Source organism: Polyodon spathula, chromosome 32 (genome assembly GCF_017654505.1).
Source record: "Polyodon spathula isolate WHYD16114869_AA chromosome 32, ASM1765450v1, whole genome shotgun sequence".
Classification (NCBI taxonomy): Eukaryota; Metazoa; Chordata; class Actinopteri; order Acipenseriformes; family Polyodontidae; genus Polyodon; species Polyodon spathula.
Window position 1 is genome coordinate 7,066,573 of NC_054565.1, and position 22,806 is coordinate 7,089,378.

A 22,806-nucleotide genomic window follows, 5' to 3' on the forward strand; every position below is an offset into this window, starting at 1 on the left:
TAAATGACTATCACGTTAATGCTAGGTTGGTTGAAGACGCTGCTTGATTTTTGTAACCCCGGTCCCCTGTCCCCCCCAAGCTGGAGAATCCTGTGTCCTCATCTTACTGTCTCTGCCTCTCTGCAAACGGGACGGAAGGACAAGCCAGTGCCAAACTACCCGACCCTTCGAGTTTCCCACAGTAACTAAAGCATGGAAAAGCATAGGCAAGCACTGTGAAGCCTAGAGAGGTACGGTAAAGCATGCCGAACCATGGTAAACCTGGGAACGGTATATATTTGGATTAGGGTTTGGGGGTAAAAGTGTGATTTGAGGTTTAAGATTTGCACAAACATAGACGTTGGAAACATAAGAACACTCGAGCCTGCTGATCGCATTGATAAAGCAGCGCTAGACTGGCAAGCTTATTGATTACAGCACGCCCCGTGTGTTACTGGTACACTGCGGCAGATCAACACTCAGACTCATGCCTTGTGGCTGAAGGATTCTCCGACCTGCTGAGGACTTGCTTAGGATCTGATTCAGCGCTTTAGCAGTTTAATGCAACACAGAAATACATTGAAATGTAAAAAAAAAAAAAAAAAAAAGGTTTCATTTCACTTTTATGTGAGTTTGCTTTTCGACTGTTACACTAATAGTTTTGCTGTGCAAGAGCAGCAGTGTTGCTAGTCACCCAGTTATTCCACCTTCATGTACGCTATCATGAAAATGAAATCTTATTCTGCTAGCTATTTTAATGTACTTCCACAATCCTCTCCAGTCGTGCTGGAGAAGCACCCGAGGTGTGGAGCCTGTCTATCAGAGAACAGCCACAGGCCGTCCAAACACATGCCCTGGACTTCAGTGTAGAATTCTTTAATGAAAAAGAAATCGGACACTGAGTTCGAGACAGAGGCAGAGCTCACTCGAGACTCAGCGGCCCGGGTTTGAGATCTCTGGAATTCCTGTGCTGTGTTGATTTATTTGGTTTTGTTTATTTCGTTTGTTCATCAGATTGTAAAAGATGAAGAGGCAGCACTTTACAGCGTGTCTCTAATCACTGTGTGCTTGCGTAGCTGTCACTCAGTACACATGTGCACTCTCATTGCAGTGTTAACACAAAGTTGCAATGTCATTCATGTGTAGACATTTTCACACAATATAACTCTAATGTGCTTTCCTTCAACATGTATACCTTTCTTTAACTGGAATACCCACAGGACTTTCCATGCTTGCTTTCTTTTCAGAATGCAAATAAAACAAACTAGTATTGCCTACAGCAATCCCCCTTCCAACCCTAACCCGAACCCTTTCAGATATACTTGTGTGCTTGCAGATATCATGCAACAAGACAGACACGTTCAGTGCATTGTAACTATGCCTCACAGCATTGTGATTATGTGTAAGCACACATGCGTTTTAAAAAGCAGCTACTGAGTACATGCACAGTCATTAGAGTCACTGAATGCAAAGTGTTACACACCCCCAAAAAAATAATCAGTGAAATCTACTGCACCCCTTAGACAAGACACTGTGACGTGTTTCCTCATTCAGAACGGAACACTGTTCATGTTGTCAACTCTTTTTTATTATAAAGCTCTTTTAGCGAAATGATGCCTGGGTTTGTTTGTTTCTCTTTTCGTGCTTTTCTCTCGCGTGTCTTTTCTAAACTAAATGCACTGTGCTTCTGTTTGAAAGGGAGTCTGTTTTAATATGTGGTTGGGTAAATAAATGTAGGGGAAAATGTACGTTTATCATTTACTAAAGTAGAATTCTGCTTTTCTTCGCTGAGTGGGAAGACTGTGCAATGCCAGGTGTGTTTTCCTGTGTGTCTGTGCGCGTGTGTGTGTTTGTTGGTGCAGGATCAGAAAGTGGTACATCGTCAGAAAGTGGTACGTCATCAGAAAGTAGTACACGTACGAAAACTTGACCTGTGTAATGTCAGAAAAGGGTAAGCTGTCAACAATCACTACGAACAAGACGAACTGCAGTTCATCCACCTCATCGTATGTGTTTGCAGTGCTAGTTAGCCCTGTTTGTTGCTCATCAGTTAAAGTCACAGCTGTTAGCTCTTTCTTTTGCAGGTTACAAAGCAAAGCAGGAATCGCGCCCCATCATTCCCCCTCCAGGTACGGCTGTTTTTAAAGCCACGTGTTATTCTTACACTTACAAACAGAGACAGCAATAAAATGAGCAAAGTCCTTTTGTTTTTAAGGTAAGCTAATAGTGTTGGAGAGAGTTTTGATTTTGTTTTTTGTTCCCTTTCCATCACTCTGTGTGTGTTTGTGTGTGAAAGTGTGTCTCCTGGTTCTGTTTAACGGCTATCCAGTGCCGTTAAGAGGAGTGACAGACAGACAGGGTGGGGTGAAGAACGAGGTAAATAAACAGCCCAGTGAAAGAGTGAACAAGGTTGAGGCGTGACAGGAAGAATCAGAATGAATCACTGTGAGCCGGTGTGTCTGGAGCTGTGTGATCAAACGAACCCTGCCGCACACAGACTCTCTGTATCTCTACACAACCTGCACACTCCAGTGGTAAGCTCTCACTACAACAAGGCTTGTGTGTGGGTGCAGGGGGTTCATAGGGGGTTACAGAGACACACTTTAGTTTCATTTAGTAAATGTGTTTTAGAGCTTCTGAGTGTTCTGAACAAGGATATTTTGGTAACACCTAATATTAAGGTGCTGCTTATTAATGTTTTATAAATATATAATAGATATAATAGATACTTAACTATGTTATAGAGGATTAATAAAGCATTATAGATGGAATTACATTTAAATATCCCAAAGTAGAATAGGTGGCTGAAAACTGTTCCCTTTATAAAAACATAATTCTGTGTGTGTATATAAATCCCTAATTAGTGTTTCCTCTATATGATATGTTAATGTTAATAAGTAGTTATAAGGTTTGTTATAAATGTCTTAGTTGCATGTTCTTATTACACTGCTATAACACAGCCATAGTCTGCTATTACTATTCATGATCTGGTATTGGTTATAACACCTTTATAACATCTTTATAGATGCAATAGATACTCTGGAATGCAATTTTTGTCAAACCCATTTCATAGTCGTATCAGATATTTTTATTTTAGAAGAACAACATTTGACAAACACGCTTTCATCTTATTCTGAATCCAAGCAGCTGGCAATCCCGGGTAGGAAAAATCATGATGGAAACGAAAGCTTTCTGCTTAAAGAGAACGAGCACAGCATGGCAGTGTTTCACAGTCAGCACAGCGAGTTACAGGACAAGACACTCTCAGCACAATGAAAAAGACTGGCTCACAGAAACCACAGAGCTACAGTCAGTCAGTGATGAGGTTGAACTGCAAGAAGCCAAAGGACTCCAGTCTTTAATCATCTCCTGTCTTGTGAACAGAGATAATTTCACATCATTGAGAAACAAACCAGAGGGCCTTACAAAGTGCCCTTTAAAGTCGAGGAGCCTCGCGCAGCTCGCTGGAGTCCAGGTGCTAGATCAATGGAATATATATGCAGCAAAGGGCATCCTCACTCAGGGTTTGTTCACCAAAATATATATATATTTTTTTTTTTACTTTTATTGCTGCAATATGAAGATGGAAAATTGAACACAAGTTGAATCAGCAATGTTTTAGTGCCTTGCGCCCTCTTCAGGATTTACAAGACGCTGACGTCACGACGAGCAAGCCCTGCGAGCCCCTTCCACCTGGAGCTGCTGGAGGCTGCCTGCCTGGGAGTCTGCCTGCGGAGGCACGGCCCCGACTCCCTCCACAGCCCTCGGAGCTGGGCTCGGAAGTGCTGCAGAGAGAAGCAGTAGATGAGTGGGTCGATGCAGCTATTCACACTCAGCAACGCCGTGCTCGCTCTGTGCACCACGTCCACGAGGGACGGAGGGGCGCAGCTGAAAACGGGCGTCTTCCTGAACACCCAGGCGACCAGCGTCACGTGGTAGGGGGCCACGCAGACCACAAAAACCAGCAGCATTCCCAGGACAATGGACCTGGCCAGCCGTCGGTGTGGCCCTTGGACGGGGGCCCCGGGGGCTCCTGGGGCCGCAAGCGTGCGCAGGATGGAGAGGTAGCTGCCCAGGACTGTGAGGAAGGAGGACAGGAAGAAGAGGCAGGCCAGGAAGGAGTAGCACCGGTCCTGGGAGAACATCTCGAAGCACTTGATGAGCCCGCGGTCCGTTCTGAAGGTCTGATCCACCGAGAGGAGCGGGATGCAGCAACAGAGCCAGAAGGTCCAGACACAGAGGCTGGTCCAGATAGCCCCTCTCTGGGTCACCAGGAACAGCCGGCCCCGACTGGCAGTGACCGTGAGGAATCGGTTGACGCTGATGAGGGTCATGAAGGTGATGGCGCTGTAGGTGGACAGGTAGTAGAGAGACCCGGCCAGCCTGCAGCCCAGCTCCGTGGAGACCCAGTGGCCCCGATGGAAGTAGTAGTGGATCCACAGGGGCAGCGTCAGGTTGAAGGTCACGTCCGCCACGCTCAGGTTGACCAGGTAGATCTTCATGGCTCTGTTCACGCGCGTCCCTCGGCTGCAGAACACCAGCAGTGCCGTCAGGTTGCCCGGCAACCCCAGGAGGAACACGGCGGTGTAGACCAGCGGGAGGAGCAGGAACTCCGCAGGGTGGCTCACCTGACAGGGCCCCCAGCTCGGCTGCGGCGCCGCGGTGGAGCCGAATTCCGCAAGAGCTCTGTCGTTCATTTCTGACAGATACACAGGAGGAAAGACAAGGAGGGGGGGGGGGCAGAGAAACAGGACAGGGTTGATTGTGTTTAATACACAGCGACACAAAACAGAGGCAGTGACCTGAACAGCTATATCCATGACTAAAAAACTGCTCAACAGTAGCGCATTGAGAAATACTGAAAAAGTCATTATCCTCGTTAGAAATGTGTTATAAAGGACGTTAGAAACAATCTAGATGTGACAGGTGTTAATACCACGATAGAGCTCCGTGTAGGGTAAAAACACGAGCCCGAAACAGTTATAAGAAGCCTACAATGTGTCCTTGAAACACAGTTGTAATAATGATGATCTTTCTTGTTTTATAAAATACATCATTTTTAAACCCATTTGCAAAATGAGACAAAAATAACTACACACCAACCACTGCTTGCTGATAATTTGGGAGTCAAAGGCTGGCACGCATGGGGTCCTGTTTGAAGATGTGATTAATGAGATTTAGACTCGATCTACCCTTATAAAAGTTTCCCACAGTAAAGCATGATAAAGCATATGTAAGCATTGTGCATAAGGTATGAGACAGCATATCAGGCTAAACTATGGTAAATGCATAGCATAAGCATGGGAAAATCCTCATCAAACTGCAAAAGAGATACTGTGAGAATGCTGTGCTCCCCGACCCTGCTGCTCCAGCCTGTCTCTCACACTGTCTGCTTACCTGCTCGTCTGACTCGGAGCTCTGCTTTCTGATCCCCTGCTCTGTTCTGCAGCTTGACAGGGTGCTGAGAGAGTGGCAGTGAGTGTGAGAGAAGCGCTTCTTCACTTTTAGACTCCTTCTAGTTACCACAGGATGTGGGCTGCTAATGTTTCACTTTATTGAAGCATGTTAGTTTGGCTTGGCTTGGTTTGGTTTGGCTTGGCTTGGCTTGGCTCAGCTCGGCTTGGCTTGGGTGTTTTGTTATTTATTCATATCTTACTGGCTGTGTGCCAGACCCTGCTGCTGCTGTATGGAAGTGTACTATCTGGGTCACATCAGCACTAGCTGTGTCAGCAGGTCATGCAGATGTCATGGTAACTGTAAACAGGGAGGTGATGTCATGAGTCTTCAGGATTCTAAGCAGAGTCTGAGCCCTGTGTGCAATTCAAAGGAAACTCCAGAGTTACTTACTGTTAGACCTCTTGTAAAACTCTGCTGGTAACAGCATGACAAAGTACCTGACCCTTTGGCTCTCTAATCACTGTGGATTTGCACTGTAGGTACTGAGTAAATCCGTGTGTGCTTACACATCATCACAATGGTCTTATGCTTGGTTACAATGTACTTAATGTGCAGCTTATGGAACAGTATAACCCAAACCCTTTTCTGATACAATTGTGTGCTTACAAGTATCATGCAAACAGACTTGCACATTCAGTACGTTGTAACTATGCATAATACCATTGTGATGATGTTAAGTGTGCATGTATTTCCAAAGTAACTGCTGTGGAAATACCCAGTCATTAGAGACATGTCATGCAAAGTGTCCCTGTATTTTAGCTCAGCCTGGGGAAGTTGGCTATTTCTTTTCTTGTGGAGCTGCAGTTTGCCAGGAATAATAATAATAATAATCTGTATGACTCACATGGGGTTTCTATTTGAGTAAGGCGAGATTGATATGTATGTGTGTGTATATTATATATCATCAAAAACACATTCTTAGATTTAAATTGAAATAAGCAGGTCACACAGCGGCAGGATTTGAACCAGGGAACCTCAGGGTTATAAACCTGTTTCCTTAACCACTGGACCACTTCCTGATGAAGATCCTAACAACAGAACTGCATTATAAAGTGATCAGTTGTATTAATCAACAGTTAATACGATGTGTAGAGATTGCACATGAACTTTCAACTAAAAAAAAGTATGTTAGCATTACATCTGAAGTAGCTTACTGTTAAATATCTCAGCTGCTTCTATGGTGTGATTCATGCTCAGAGCCTTCAAGGAGAGAGGGAGAGACAGAAGAGAGGGAGCAGGGGAGAGAGCAGGCAGTGTTATCAGTGAGCTGTGCAGCTGTACTCTGTTCCATGTGATCTCTCTCTCTCTCTCTCGTCACCGCAGGGTTAACGACACTGAAAGAACGGCACGTCGAGGTTTTTCATTTTGTCTTCTAGTTTTTAGTGAGTGAGGTTTCGTTCAGAAAACAAACCTACCCAGCCCTGGATCCTGTTTTGCGTCACAGCATTGAAAGTCTGGAGATTTCAGACCACATCTTACTGAGACTGTTAACTGTCTAGCGTTCTTTACCCTGTCGTTTTCTCTGTGACTTACTGTCTAAATGTGCTCTCTGAGAGCTTCATTCTTACTGGCTAAGTGCGTAACTTCAAGTCTTCATTTCTTTCTTCTTGTCTAACTTCATTTCCTACCCTTTCACTGTGTGCATTACCCACCTCTCTGTAAGAGCGTCGCTCACTGGCAGGGGCTCCCTGCTGAAAATCATTGCATTGGAAGGATTTTTTTTATATTGTGTATGGATAATTCATTCAGGTACTAGTTGTCCTTTTACAGCAGTGTTTAGCAGCTGGCTGGCTGGCTCAGTCAGTAGAGTGCTGGCCTCTGACTCGCAGAGTAGCTGGTTCACGTCCCACATGAGATCCATGTGCTAGACTCTCATTTTTTCTAAATATTATTTCATTTACCTTACAGGCCTGTAAGGTTTGTCTTTGAATCCAGTGAAGTTACAAATGAAAGCAAGCTGACAATCCCAGCGTGTCCCCAGTGCACCTCACACAATGTAATAATGTGTTTCACGCAGCAGGAGAGGCAGCTGGCTGCTAGCTCTACTGGTACAGTGTGGGACTCTGATTCCCAGGTTAGTGGGTTCAAACACCATGTTGAGTGTATGTTTTCATTCCATTTTCAAAGACTTTGAAGGCATTGTCCCAGGCAGATGGGTGGTGCAGTGGGGTAGTTTGCTAGTGTATAGTGCTGTGCTCCTTAAAGTACTGGCTTCAAATCCAGCTGAATGAGTTCTTTCCTTTATTTTCAAATACTTTTGTTAATTTCGTATATTGACAATGATAAAGTAATCTTTTCCATGGAGGTGAGCTCATTCACTAGCATGCTGTGCTGTGCTCCTCGAGTACCAGTTTCGTTTTTTTTCTTGAGAATTGGTTAAATGACCTTATAATAAATGAAAAGCAATTTCTACCAGAGAAGTGTGATGGCACAGGGGGCTAATTCACTAGCGTACTGTGCTGTGCTCCCTGGAGTCCTGGGTTCAAATCCAGCTTATTTCTTCCTTTATTTTCAAAAAATGGGTTCATTGACCTTATAGTCAGCGTGCAGCACACCTCTCCTGTGGGAGCTGGTGGTGCAGTGGGCTAACCCCATGGCCTTCTCTCCCTGAAGATGATGGTTCAAATCTGGGTGCTGGAGGTGAGATCCTGAAGGTAAGTAACAATGTTGATTGTGTTTCCACAGATGGAGGAGAAGCTGGAGACCTGGGCTGTGGAGGGAGGAGAGGAAGATGAGGAGGTAGGAGAGGATAGTAAGGGGGGGGTCTGGCCCCCCCACCTGGGAGGAGAATGGAAGGTGGCAGTGTTGCTGCTTGAGGGAATGTACATTTTAAACAAAGTTTCCCTCTCTTTACTTCTTATAACATACAAAATAAGGTCTGGAAAGGGTTCAGCAATAATACAATCTTGGCTAACCCTTTCCAGACCTTGTTATGTATGTTATAAGAAGTAAAGAGAGGGAAACTTTGTTTAAAATGTACATTCCCTCAAGCAGCAACACTGCCACCTTCCATTCTCCTCCCAGGTGGGGGGGCCAGACCCCCCCCTTACTATCCTCTCCTACCTCCTCATCTTCCTCTCCTCCCTCCACAGCCCAGGTCTCCAGCTTCTCCTCCATCTGTGGAAACACAATCAACATTGTTACTTACCTTCAGGATCTCACCTCCAGCACCCAGATTTGAACCATCATCTTCAGGGAAAGGAGGCCATGGGGTTAGCCCACTGCACCACCAGCTCCCACAGGAAAGCTGTGCTGCACGCTGACTATAAGGTCAATGAACCCATTTTTTGAAAATAAAGGAAGAAATGAGCTGGATTTGAACCCAGGACTCCAGGGAGCACAGCACAGCGTGCTAGTGAATTAGCCCCCTGTGCCATCTCACAGCTTGCTTTATCATTCTCTATATAGGAAAGTATATAATTCACTGTCTATATAAGAAACGAACAACATATTTGAAAATAAAGGCACTCATGCCACTGACGAGAGGAGGGATTATGAAACACAGCCCCAGTCTGCTTTGAAGAAAACGTTCATTTAAGATTCTAATGCTGCCATCTAACGGCCTTTTGCTGTAACTGCGAGTGACGGTCCTGTCTGATCCTCATAAAATCTATCAGGCATTCTTTAAAGAAGTCTGGAGCTGTGTGAACAGAGCTGCACAGGTCTAAAACAGAAACGCAATCCCGTGCAGATTTAACCTTCAGTACAGTGGAAGAGGAGTCTTTAAAATACACAGGAGTGCACAGGTTCAACTGTCAACACAGTGTTTAATTATAAACAACAAGACAAGGTCACAATCCCTTCATTTGCACTGATACACAGACACGTATAGAGTCTGGACACTCGTCCCCCCACACCCAAGCAGAGGTGGAGAGACGGACAGGGGGACAGAGAGACAAAGTCCTTTTAGGCCCCTTGCTAATTTCTCCTTCTATGTTCTTGTTTCACCAGCACAGTATAACAATAACCCCGTTTTATATTAATAACAATTAATAATAAACAACGTGATACAAATCGTATTAAATTATCTTATTATTCCAGTTTCTTCCTTTACATTTCGACAGTCGGTCATCAAAGTCTTGATTTTGTACAGGCCGTCTCCCTGCATTCTGATTGGCTGCGAGGAGGGTGGGAGGGGTCTGTGTTATGACTCCACCCCTTTGCTGAAGCCTGTTGGATTCTGGGACTGCCAGCGCCACAGGTCCTCACCTGGGAACAGGACAGAGACGTCAGAAGCAAACAAACAAACCAAGACTATAAAATACGCAACATGTGTTACACCAGCTCATCACCTGCTGTGCGTGAACTCAGGTGCAGATACAGGTGTGTGCTACACAGGTCAGGTCAGGTATAGAGTAAGGTATGTGCAAGTGAGGTCAGGTATAGAGTAAGGTATGTGCAGGTGAGGTCAGGTATAGAGTGGTAGTGCAGGTGAGGTCAGGTATAGAGTAAGGTATGTGCAGGTGAGGTCAGGTATAGAGTAAGGTATGTGCAGGTGAGGTCAGGTATAGAGTAAGGTATGTGCAGGTGAGGTCAGGTATAGAGTAAGGTATGTGCAGGTGAGGTCAGGTATAGAGTAAGGTATGTGCAAGTGAGGTCAGGTATAGAGTAAGGTATGTGCAGGTGAGGTCAGGTATAGAGTAAGGTATGTGCAGGTGAGGTCAGGTATAGAGTAAGGTATGTGCAGGTGAGGTCAGGTATAGAGTAGGTAGGTATATGTGCAGGTGAGGTCAGGTATAGAGTAAGGTATGTGCAGGTGAGGTCAGGTATAGAGTAAGGTATGTGCAGGTGAGGTCAGGTATAGAGTAAGGTATGTGCAGGTGAGGTCAGGTATAGAGTAAGGTACGTGCAGGTGAGGTCAGGTGCTGGTACAGGTGAGGTCAGGTATAGAGTAAGGTATGTGCAGGTGAGGTCAGGTATAGAGTAAGGTATGTGCAGGTGAGGTCAGGTATAGAGTAAGGTATGTGCAGGTGAGGTCAGGTATAGAGTAAGGTACGTGCAGGTGAGGTCAGGTGCTGGTACAGGTGAGGTCAGGTATAGAGTAAGGTATGTGCAGGTGAGGTCAGGTATAGAGTAAGGTACGTGCAGGTGAGGTCAGGTGCTGGTACAGGTGAGGTCAGGTATAGAGTAAGGTATGTGCAAGTGAGGTGAGGTATAGAGTAAGGTGTGTAATGTCAGGTGTACAGTCGGGTGTTCTCAGTATCAGCCCCCACACTCACACATCTTGTCGAGTCCGAAGCTAGCTCTCCAGCCCAGCTCCTTCTCAGCCAGGCTGGGGTCCGCATAGCAGGAGGCGATATCTCCCTCTCTGCGGGGAGCGATCTGGTACTGGATCTGCAGGGCAGAGAGGACCGGGGTCAGCAAGACAGCACGGCACAGAACAGACACAGAGAGACACACACACACAGAAACACAGACAGCACACCTAAGCAAGGCACACACAGACAGACACGCAGACTCACCTCCTTCCCTGAAGCCTTCTCCATGGCCTTCACCATCTCGAGCACCGAGTAGCCAGTGCCTGTGCCCAGGTTATACACCTGCAGCGGGGAGAGAGGAGAGGACAGAGCATCGTCGAGGGTGCTGTGCCATACCAGACGATACCCACCCCACCTCCCGAGAGGTCAGAGTGGTTTTGCTTACTGGCCACCCTGAGAGGGTGAAAGAGCAGCTTGTGCACTGCATCCTAGAGTATTAGACTTTTTGTAACATAATAATAATAATAATAATAATAATAATAATAATAATAATGCAGCAGCATTGGTGTTCTTGATGGTTTAATAGAGACTATTCAAATCTGCTGCCGTTCAGAGCATTTCAAATGCAGCCAGGAATGTGCTAGTTCTGGTCCACTCACTACCTTGCTGCCACATTTTTCTTGCAGCTTCTTCAGAGCAGCGATGTGACCCTTCGCCAAGTCGACCACGTGGATATAATCCCTCACTCCTGCAGAGAGAGAGAGAGAGAGAGAGAGAGAGAGAGAGAGAGAGAGAGAGAGAGAGAGAGAGAGAGGGGGGGTGTATGCAATTAATCTCGTTCCTTAACAAAACACACAATGTAAAGATCTGTCCGTCGCAGATGAAACGAGTTGGCTTGCTGGGGGCTGGATTGTACCGTTAACAGGGTTAGCAGAACCCTACCTGTCCCATCGGGGGTGTCGTAGTCATTCCCAAACACATTGAGGTGCTCCCTGCGTCCGATAGCCACCTGGGGGAGAGCAGAAAGGGAAGAGGTGGAGTTACTCATTACTCTTACTGTTGCTCTTATGAATTGCCCCCCTCCCCTCTCCCTGGCTGGGTACCTGTGCTACGTAGGGCAGCAGGTTGTTGGGAATGCCCTGGGGGTCCTCTCCAATCTGCCCGGACTGGTGCGCTCCGATCGGGTTGAAATAGCGCAGGAGGACCGCGTTCCAACCCTGGAGGAGAAACGCGACACTGAGCAAACACGTCTCTGCTCTCTCCAGACTCCACTCCCATCTCCCCTCTCTCCAGACCCCACTCTCTCGCCTCTCCCCACTGTCTCCCCCCTCTCTCTCCTCACCTTCTCTGCCCTGCACTGGTCCTGTATCATCTCCTCGATGAAGTACTTGGTTTTCCCATAGGGGTTGGTGCAGCCCCCTGCAGGGTGGTCTTCGTCGATGGGCAGGCGCTGGGGGTCTCCGTACACCGTGGCGGAGCTGCTGAACACAATGTTGAGCACGCCGTGAGCTTGCATGGCCTGCGGGACACGGGACGACACGCAGTGAACATGCAGCGCGCACAGCATAGAGGAGCAATGCAAGTGTATGTAATGCAGAGCTTGATCACCAGGGGAACCCAGACTCACCTCCAGCAGGTTGATGGTTCCAGTCAGGTTGACCCGGTAGTATTTCAGAGGCTTCTGGACTGACTCCCCCACAGCCTTCAATCCAGCGAAGTGCATGACTGCTGAGAACTGGTGCTGAGAGAGAGGGGGGGGGGAGAGGGAGAGTGAGAGAGGGGAGAGACAGACCAAAAAAAACACACTGACAGGGAAACATGGACTTCAGACAGACAGAAAGACTAGCAGGCAGACGGACAGAGCTCCCTCTCTCTCTCTCTCACCTCCTTGAAGATTGCATCGAGCCCGGCCCGGTCCAGCAGGTCCAGCTCCCTGAACTCGATCCTGGTGTGAAGGAGCCGCTCGACCCGGCACAGGCTCTCCGGGGAACCACCCTCTCCTCGAGAGAAACAGAGTCAGCACCCCAATCATCCATCACTCACCACCCTCTCCGAGAGACAGAGAGGCGTAATTTTATAACTTCTTTGATTACATGATGTTAAATAAAATATCTAGATTGTTGTTTTTTGTTTGTTTGTTTGTTTGTTTTTGTTTTTTAATTGGGTCTCAATCCTAACATTCTTGGTGATGCAAAACTCTTGGCCAAAGCTGGAGGGTTCAGGGCTATAGGGTGTGTTGTGCAGGTGCTGGGTGTACGGGTGCAGGGTGTAGGGGTGCAGAGTTTAGGGGTTCAGGGTGCAGGGGTGCAGAGTTTAGGGGTGCAGGGTGTAAGGGTGCAGAGTTTAGGGGTGCAGGGTGTAGGGTGCAGGGTGCAGAGTTTAGGGGTGCAGGGTGTAGGGGTGCAGAGTTTAGGGGTGCAGGGTGTAGGGGTGCAGAGTTTATGGGTGCAGGGTGTAGGGGTGCAGGGTGTACGAGTGCAGGGGTGCAGAGTTTAGGGGTGCAGGGTGTAGGGGTGCAGAGTTTAGGGGTGCAGGGTGTAGGGGTGTAGAGTTTAGGGGTGCAGCATGTGCTGCTCTCACCTCGGATGGCGTTGCTGAAGTTATCGATCACCACGGGCGTGTATCCGGCCTGGATCAGCTCCACCACACAGTGGCTGCCGATGTAACCCCCGCCCCCCGTCACCAGAACCTTCTGTGCCATGCTGCCCTGGGGGGGCACACGGAGAGGCATTCATTAACACAGACGCACTTCACCATGCCCTCTTCTATCAGCGCTACATAGCTTCTACAGACACACATCTCCCGATGCAGTGTGGGGGCGAGAGGGCACTGACAGCAAAGCCACGCTGCTGAGACGGTGCAGGCTGATTCCTGTCATGATACCAAGAGACCCCTGCACAGGGCACACTCATTAAAGCACACTGAGCCTCTACTGAGACCCTGCTTTAAAACCAACCTTTCATTGTTAAAACACTCCAGACCCACGCCATGTGTCCCATCCAGGCGTGGACAGACGTGTGCACAGTATAATCAGGTGACTGGCACACCTTCTCTCTATGTGAATCAGACCGCTGTAACGGACCCTGACTGCAGAGGTTTGGAAGAGAAGGCAGCGTGTGTTCACAGCAGCAGGGCACTGCCACGCACACACAGAGAAAGACACACACACACACACACACCCAACCCCTCCCCTTGGCTTGAGGATATTCTACAAACAGGAAATCTTATGCAGCTCCCATGTCGTGTTGCACAGACAGAACATAGCCTCATTCAAAGAGTCCACACAATGACAGCACTATACTGAGCTGCCAGCGTGTGTGCGTGTGTCTATATATATATATATATATATATATATATATATGTGTGTGTGTGTGTGTGTGTGTGTGTGTTTCACAGAGCGGTAATAGAGGTACACACGCTCAGTATCTACCGTGCTCTGAACGCTGTACTGTCCGGACACTGAACAATACAGCAAAACCGGAATGATCGGATACGTAACCAGCCCTTCACAATTATCACCAAGCGCTCAGCAAATACCCCGTTTGAAATCTGAAGCACACACACACACACACACACACACACACACACACACACACACACACACACACACACACAACACACACACACACACACACAGTACGTAACCCTGGAGCAGAGCGCCTTCTACGACAGTGTCTTTACTTTGCTGAAGCTGTAACCTGCCGCGCGTTGCAGAATATTTAGCAGCACCCTGGTTTATTCACTTCTAATGCATGAATGCAGTTCCGGGTGCGAATCTACAGCAGCGCTGATCAGCTGACGCTGTATTTAATGAAGTTATTGTCAGCAACACCGCTTCAATGCTATTGCAAATCCCACCTCGCCTGTTGTTGTTGTTTTTTTTGAATCCGCCTCTAAGTTACCTGTGTGCTAGCTCTTGCTCTGCCTCTCAGTCGGTGTGCAGCCGGCGCTCCTGATCGACTCGTAGTGTTGCTGTTGCAGTACGCGGTCAGGTGTGGGACATCCTGCGCCTTTAAGAAACTCGACTTTCCTGATCCGCGGACACGTGGAAAGGGGCTGGAATCCCGGGTCTGGTCACGTGTCCGCCCGCTCCGCCGTGACGTTGCGCTTCCTGCTATTTCCATAGTAACCGCGCCCATGGCGACGCGCGGGCCGAGTCGAGCTGTTTAACCCTGTAATTCCCGAGGGGTTTTTACACAGAGAAACGCGTCTCTGTTTATATACGATGCCTTCCGTGTACCCAACCCAAGCATTAACACATGCTGCTGTTTTATATTAGAAAAAAGGCTACAAAATATAACAGGCTACAACACATTACGTGAAAACATCAAGCACTTAGAGAAGTCATCGATTAACTGAAAACTCAGCTGTGGCGTGTATCCCTCCGATTCTCCCGCACACAAAGCTGGGCGCTGTTTTGGATTTCTCTGTAAACGGATACGGGATTTCTACAACAGTGTTTAAAGCGTGGGTTTTGAATCCTGGCCTGAAACACGTACAGCTGACCCACGCTAAAGAAACACGTTTCATGAATACAAACTTTATTACTGAATCCGCCAAAACATCCAACCGATCACTTCAGGGTGATGTTAACGGAGGCTTTGAATCTATTTCACTGTCAGTGAAACACTGGCGGATTGGTTGGTAATTGTATTTGCACAAGCCCGTGATGCATGCAGCCGGTCTCCCACGCGTGTAACACGTCGCGCTGCTGCAGGCTGCAGTCCCACTGACACGGGGAACCAGACGAGATCGTTACACACCGGCTTTCATGGGACAGCTGGAAACACAGCTTTACAATTCAAGAGTCTTAAACACATATAAAGATATAGATTTATTGTTATTATTTTTTAGGATTTGGGAGATATAAATTAACAAATACAAACTCTCACAAAGCAGATGAGCATTCGCAGACAGGAGGCCTGGACACTGCAGACAGGGCTGCATTGGGGGCAGAACTGAACACCTTCTCACTTGAATAACATGAAGCCATGTGTGGCCCTTTTGATTTTTAGTGTTGTCTTTGAATAGCTGAATTGCAGATTCAAACCTTTCGTGCCTCTGAAATTCTTTCAAATATTGTACTCCCATTCATAACGATCAAAACACTCAACAGGGATAAACTTAGAAACACTAAAAGAAACAGAACAAATTCAATGACTAACATTTCCACTAGAAGTCTTTCTCAGTGTCTTCAGTGCAAATTCAGTGACTAACGTTTCCACTCGAAGTCTTTCTCAGTGTCTTCAGTGCAAATTCAATGACTAACGTTTCCACTCAGTCTTTCTCAGTGTCTTCAGTTGAAGGCTACCTGCATGTCTCTTGTTTTTGTGTAAGGTGTTGAGAAAGGCTTCCAGTCGACATGTCTGTCACTGAACTGAAGAAGCTGCTGTTGACAAGTCTCAATACTGAACTCCCTCACAGCTTGCAGGAGGCCTGAGCCACTTTGGAGCTGGTTTTGCGGTTGAGAGAGCGGCAGATAAAGACTCCGGCATCCATCAGCTTCTGCAGGTCCACCCCCTGACAGAGACAGAGACATCACTACCATTATTATTATTATTATTATTATTATTATTATTATGATTATTATTATTATTATTACTATTATTATTATTATTATTATTATTATTAGTAGTAGTATTATTAAGTCTGCTGTGCTGATCAGTCTGCCTGGCAGGTGAGAAACAGCAGGGAGGGCAATAAGACTCCCGTTCCACAGCAGTTTGATCCATTCCTGGTTTTCCTATCAGTTTAATCAGACACACCTGATCTCGTTACCTGCACACACTTGGACTAATCAAGCTGGTAGTAGTCAAACCAGGAATGGGTGAAACTGCTGTGCAAAAGGAGTCTCATTTCCAACACTGATCAGTGTCTACTGTTTGCCCAGTATTGGTCGTGGCTTGCTTGCCCCCTGCCTCCCTCTCTCCCTCTCTCCCTCTCTCCCTCTCTCCCCTGCCCCTTGGCTCACCGTGTGGATGCCCAGCCCGTGCAGCATGTACACCACATCCTCTGTGGCCACGTTCCCCGAGGCTCCCTGAGCGTAGGGACAGCCGCCCAGCCCAGCCACGGACGAGTCAACCACACTCACCCCCATCTGGATCAGGACAGGAGAGGGGGGGGTTAGACTCACACTCACACACTGTCCCGCTCGCTCCCCCGGGCAGCGTACCTGCACTCCCACACCGTCCCGCTCGCTCCCCCGGGCAGCGTACCTGCACTCCCACACTGTCCCGCTCGCTCCCCCGGGCAGCGTACCTGCACTCCCACACCGTCCCGCTCGCTCCCCCGGGCAGCGTACCTGCACTCCCACACCGTCCCGCTCGCTCCCCCGGGCAGCGTACCTGCACTCCCACACCGTCCCGCTCGCTCCCCCGGGCAGTGTACCTGCACTCCCACGCTGTCCCGCTCGCTCCCCCGGGCAGCGTACCTGCACTCCCACACTGTCCCGCTCGCTCCCCCGGGCAGCGTACCTGCACTCCCACACTGTCCCGCTCGCTCCCCCGGGCAGCGTACCTGCACTCCCACGCTGTCCCGCTCGCTCCCCCGGGCAGTGTACCTGCACTCCCACGCTGTCCCGCTCGTACCTGCAGTGCTACGAGGATGTTGGCGAGCGCTTGCCCGTAGGTGTCATGGCAGTGCACGGCGATGGCGCTGATTGGCACCTCGCGGCTCACGGCCGTCAGCATCTCCTGCATGCCCCCCGGCGTGCCCACGCCTATCGTATCGCCCAGCGAGATCTCGTAGCAGCCCATGGAGTACAGCCGCTTCGCCACCTGGGGGCGGCGGAGACAGAGAGGGAGAGGCAGAGACAGACAAGGAGGGGCGGAGACAGAGAGGGAGGGGCGGAGACAGAGAGGGACAGAGAGATAGATCAATCAACCGTTAAATAAATGAAGGTACAAAGGTACGACCCTTTGGGTATTTTTATTTTTTTTTTTCTCCTGTGTCTCTCTTTCCTTCTGTTATCTGATCCTACTTGGACACCGTTACAAAACGAGACTCACCTGGGCGACCTTCTCTGGAGAGACCATCCCCTCGTAGGGGCATCCGAGCACACAGGACACGTAGCTGAGAGGATAGAGGAGGAGTTAAACACTGTGGAGAACAAACAACATCCTGACAGAGAACCACCCCTCTCAGCACCTCCACACACCCACCAGGGCAAGCTCTCCTGTAACCCTCTCTCACCCCCTCTCAGCACCTCCACACACCCACCAGGGCAAGCTCTCCTGTAACCCTCTCTCACCCCCTCTCAGCACCTCCACACACCCACCAGGGCAAGCTCTCCTGTAACCCTCTCTCACCCCCTCTCAGCACCTCCACACACCCACCAGGGCAAGCTCTCCTGTAACCCTCTCACCCCCTCTCAGCACCTCCACACACCCACCAGGGCAAGCTCTCCTGTAACCCTCTCTCACCCCCTCTCAGCACCTCCACACACCCACCAGGGCAAGCTCTCCTGTACCCCCTCTCAGCACCTCCACACACCCACCAGGGCAAGCTCTCCTGTAACCCTCTCACCCCCTCTCACCCCCTCACCCTCCACACACCCACCAGGGCAAGCTCTCCTGTGACCCTCTCACACCCCCTCACCACCAGGGCAAGCTCTCCTGTGACCCTCTCTCACCCACTCACTGGCACAAGCTGCTCCTTGGCGGCCCGGGTCACCCCCTCGAACCTCCAGGCTCTCCTCCACCAGGGCAAGCTCTCCTGTGACCCTCTCTCACCCCCTCACCCCCTCTCCACCAGGGCAAGCTCTCCTGTGACCCTCTCTCACCCCCTCACCCTCTCTGCTCCTTGGCGGCCTCGGGTCACCTCCTCACACTCTGCAGGCTCTCCTCCACCAGGGCAAGCTCTCCTGTGACCCTCTCTCACCCCCTCTCACCCCCTCCACCACCCAGGGCAAGCTCTCCTGTGACCCTCTCTCACCCCCTCACCCCCTCTCCACCAGGGCAAGCTCTCCTGTGACCCTCTCTCACCCCCTCAGCACCCCACACTCCACCAGGGCAAGCTCTCCTGTGACCCTCTCTCACCCCCTCACCCCCTCTCCACCAGGGCAAGCTCTCCTGTGACCCTCTCTCACCCCCTCACTGGCACGCTCTGCTCCTTGGCGGCCCGGGTCACCTCCTCGAACCTCTGCAGGCTCTCCTCCACCAGGGCAAGCTCTCCTGTGACCCTCTCTCACCCCCTCACCCCCTCTCCACCAGGGCAAGCTCTCCTGTGACCCTCTCTCACCCCCTCACTGGCACGCTCTGCTCCTTGGCGGCCCGGGTCACCTCCTCGAACCTCTGCAGGCTCTCCTCCACCAGGGCAAGCTCTCCTGTGACCCTCTCTCACCCCCTCACCCCCTCTCCACCAGGGCAAGCTCTCCTGTGACCCTCTCTCACCCCCTCACTGGCACCCCCTCACCCCCTCTCCACCAGGGCAAGCTCTCCTGTGACCCTCTCTCACCCCTCTCTCCACCAGGGCAAGCTCTCCTGTGACCCTCTCTCACCCCCTCACCCCCTCTCCACCAGGGCAAGCTCTCCTGTGACCCTCTCTCACCCCCTCACTGGCACGCTCTGCTCCTTGGCGGCCCGGGTCACCTCCTCGAACCTCTGCAGGCTCTCCTCCACCAGGGCAAGCTCTCCTGTGACCCTCTCTCACCCCCTCACTGGCACGCTCTGCTCCTTGGCGGCCCGGGTCACCTCCTCGAACCTCTGCAGGCTCTCCTCCACCAGGGCAAGCTCTCCTGTGACCCTCTCTCACCCCCTCACCCCCTCTCCACCAGGGCAAGCTCTCCTGTGACCCTCTCTCACCCCCTCACTGGCACGCTCTGCTCCTTGGCGGCCCGGGTCACCTCCTCGAACCTCTGCAGGCTCTCCTCCACGCTGCAGTTGATGTTCTTCTTGCTGAAGAGCTCAGAGGCCGCCCCGAAGATAGCCACCTCCCGCGCCCCTGCCCTGACCGCGGCCTGGAACCCCTGCAGGTTGGGGGTCAGCACGGGGTAGCTGGCACCGGGGCGCCTCCGAATCCCACGCATCACCTCCACCTGGTCCGCCATCTGAGGGGAGAGGAGGAGAGGAGGGTCTCAGAACAGAGGCAATGAAGCACTACACTGTCTGGACACTGTGTTAGGACCTGCCTCACTGACTGGATCTGGGTGCCCGCGGTCCTCTGAATTGATCTGTTTAATAAGACACACCTGAGCTTGTTACCTATGCATCCTGTGGCTGATCAAGCTGGTGGTAAAACCTGGAAGAGCTGAAACTGCTAGGATCCCCCCACCCCCCTGCACCCCCCTGCTCACCTGAGGGACCCACTTGGGCGACACAAAGCTTGTGACTTCAATGACAGGAAGACCCGCCTCCGACAGCATGTCAATCAACTGGATCTTCACCTCAGCTGGGACAAGAGTCTGAGAGAGGAGACAGGAGACAGGAGACAGGAGACAAATCCTGAAACACGCGTTAACAGCACGGAAACAAACAGGTTCAATGAAAAACATTTTGAGTATCGCTCCATGTCTTCAGAGACAACTTCTCGAAACACACACCCACAGTGACTCTCTCACAAACACGCACACAGCGCTCCCTTGCGGTACCTTCTCGTTCTGCAGCCCATCCCGGGGCCCGACTTCCACAATCTTCACCCGGGCCGGGAGCCGCATCAAAGGGGGTGAAACGCCGGACTGTGCGGGAGAGAGACACACAAAGCAGGAGATCAGTGTTTCTGTCAACGAAAACTTCCGGCCATATTACAAATGTATAGCAGCGGCCGCTGTGCAGCACACTGTCTACTGAAGGATAATTAATTAATAAACAGGCGGTTCATTAATGGATTCCCATCTCTCTCCCTGGTTCCCTATCACACACGTTCGTCAGACAGCTAACATCAATACGTTTTTCGCATCTATATATAAACAGTCGATTATTAACCCTAACGCAATACCTGTACTATTATATTACTAACACATGCACTGTCTTATTAGTGCACTTTCTCTGCGGTATTTGCTACTGTCGATTATTATACTCCAGCATCACGATGAAGGGCACGACGATCATGACCCGCCACCTGCTGTCAGGCGATTGCAATCCTGTATACAGGGCGTGGGTCCGCAGGCGAGCAGAGCGACTTACAGCTCCGGGCAGCCCCCGGGTTTGAAGCGCCCGACACGGATACAGCGCTCTGCAAACCCGCATCGCCGTGGCCATCTTTACCAGGGTCATTCACCAGACCCGCCTCCTCACACGTCATCTAGCAACTCCCCCATTCCCTGCTGGGAGGCCGGGCTGACTGGCAGCGGACTGCCCAATCAGAACCCAGCTCCGAGACACACAAACACCAATACAAGGAGGAAGTGGGCGGGCTTCTAAACTTTTTTTTTTTTTTTTTTTTTACAAGCACAGAAACTTTTTTTTGTCCGATTTTGTATAACAAAACAACTAGTATTAAATTAAATAATAATACAGTGACACACGAACACAGGTAATACGTTATCCACGCAGCCGCTTCAATGCAGCGCAGTGTCTAAGGCACATACATGCATGCAATCGTTTGAGTCTAATTATTATTATCTCCTCTATCCAGTCGTTTCCGCGTTACTGTTTGTAGTTCACAGTGCGAGTTTATTAATATATATAGAGAGAGCGAGTTTATTAATATAGCACTCGTCTCAACCACTAAATAATGTCCATTTATTTAAAAAATAACATTGCTCTCGTACAGAAACAATGCTTGTATTAGTTACATTAGGAAAGGCAGTCGGCTACTAGCAGTGTCCTGTCGTGTCTGTTTTATCACAGCGAACCTTTTTAATTAATAACTGCATATGATAATGACATCACTGTATACTGTCTGTGTGCAAAGTATCGAGTCTGCACTGAACAAAACCTCTTCCAACTGACCTGCGTGCAAACTGCTCCCATTTTCCACAGCGCATTATGTCCTAACGGTTGTCGACATGCAGTTAAACGGTTAAATTAAATATATATATATATTTATAAATATATAAATAAATATACATTGAAATGTGTTTTCTAGTAAACACATGCAACTTTCCGTCATAGAATAGACGCGACTTCAAGCCGGACACTGGAGGTGCCAGGATAAAAACGCGGAACTGGATTCCGCTTGGACTGAACCGGAGTCTGCTGTCAAACAGAAGCGCCTGGGCCCATCCGTGATCCAACGCAAGCAGGAAAAACACAATCGTTGACGTGAACGCAAGATGAAAGGAGTGTGTGAAATGGATTGCTAAATGTCTGTTGAGAAACGAGGTTAGCCCCGCAGTGCGGAGAAGCTCTGGAAGAATGTGAAGAGTCAGTGAGGGGTGGGGGGCTGAGCGGAGCACATTGTGAGATGGGAGCAGACAGAGTCCAGAGCACTGTGCACAAAACAAATCCACCCCACACACACAATCACTGTCCATGTATCAGTGTGTTTATTGAGAAATGAGAGGCAAACACTTTCAACAAACACTGCATCAGTACATGCCTTCAAACAAACCCCACTGACTTCATCGATGACCCTTCATCATTTAATACATTTAACACACTCTAATAGATACACAGTGACACACACTCTCTCATAGATACACAGTTACACACCCTCTCATAGATACACAGTGACACACACTCTCTCATAGATACACAGTTACACACCCTCTCATAGATACACAGTGACACACACTCTCTCATAGATACACAGTTACACACCCTCTCATAGATACACAGTGACACACACTCTCTCATAGATACACAGTTACACACCCTCTCATAGATACACAGTGACACACACTCTCTCATAGATACACAGACACACCCTCTCATAGATACACAGTGACACACACTCTCTCATAGATACACAGTTACACACCCTCTCATAGATACACAGTGACACACACTCTCTCATAGATACACAGACACACCCTCTCATAGATACACAGTGACACACACTCACAGATACACAGACACACCCTCTCATAGATACACAGTGACACACACTCACAGATACACAGACACACCCTCTCATAGATACACAGACACACACACTCATAGATACACAGACACACCCTCTCTCAGATACACTGACTGACACACACACTGACTCTCTCAGATACACACTGACTCTCTCAGATACACACTGACTCTCTCAGATACACACTGACACACACACTGACTCTCTCAGA

At 49.3% G+C, this 22,806-nt stretch overlaps 3 protein-coding genes and 1 long non-coding RNA gene across 6 annotated transcripts; 1 reads left to right on the top strand and 3 right to left on the bottom strand.

Annotated features, from left to right (window-relative positions):
* Positions 1–3,623: 3,623 nt before the first annotated feature.
* On the bottom strand, positions 3,624–4,676 carry LOC121303305 (platelet-activating factor receptor-like). Its single transcript, XM_041233896.1, has one exon. The coding sequence runs from the start codon at positions 4,674–4,676 to the stop codon at positions 3,624–3,626; it is 1,053 nt and encodes a 350-aa protein (XP_041089830.1).
* Positions 4,677–9,186: 4,510 nt separating this feature from the next.
* On the bottom strand, positions 9,187–14,694 carry gale (UDP-galactose-4-epimerase). Of its 2 annotated transcripts, none has more exons than XM_041234046.1 (11): positions 14,537–14,694; positions 13,215–13,341; positions 12,519–12,631; positions 12,262–12,375; positions 11,977–12,153; positions 11,738–11,851; positions 11,577–11,643; positions 11,297–11,382; positions 10,899–10,976; positions 10,656–10,770; positions 9,187–9,645 (listed from the first exon to the last, which is right to left on the bottom strand). In XM_041234046.1, the coding sequence occupies exons 2-11, from the start codon at positions 13,333–13,335 to the stop codon at positions 9,581–9,583; spliced, it is 1,050 nt and encodes a 349-aa protein (XP_041089980.1). In that variant the 5' UTR covers positions 13,336–13,341; positions 14,537–14,694; the 3' UTR covers positions 9,187–9,580. The 2 variants fall into 2 exon arrangements, with proteins under 2 accessions (XP_041089980.1, XP_041089979.1); XM_041234045.1 differs by having other exon boundaries at positions 12,519–12,634; positions 14,537–14,693.
* LOC121303384 lies at positions 9,653–10,647 on the top strand. Its single transcript, XR_005947788.1, has 3 exons — positions 9,653–9,806; positions 10,161–10,246; positions 10,279–10,647. It is a non-coding gene; the product is annotated as an uncharacterized LOC121303384 (long non-coding RNA).
* A 761-nt stretch (positions 14,695–15,455) lies between the features above and the next one.
* hmgcl (3-hydroxy-3-methylglutaryl-CoA lyase) lies at positions 15,456–20,864 on the bottom strand. 2 transcript variants are annotated; one of them, XM_041234047.1, is made up of 8 exons: positions 20,756–20,864; positions 20,221–20,307; positions 19,927–20,034; positions 19,436–19,680; positions 17,642–17,705; positions 17,222–17,410; positions 16,606–16,731; positions 15,456–16,154 (listed from the first exon to the last, which is right to left on the bottom strand). In XM_041234047.1, the coding sequence occupies exons 1-8, from the start codon at positions 20,843–20,845 to the stop codon at positions 16,053–16,055; spliced, it is 1,011 nt and encodes a 336-aa protein (XP_041089981.1). In that variant the 5' UTR covers positions 20,846–20,864; the 3' UTR covers positions 15,456–16,052. The 2 variants fall into 2 exon arrangements, with proteins under 2 accessions (XP_041089981.1, XP_041089983.1); XM_041234049.1 differs by lacking the exon at positions 16,606–16,731.
* Between the last annotated feature and the right edge of the window lie 1,942 nt (positions 20,865–22,806).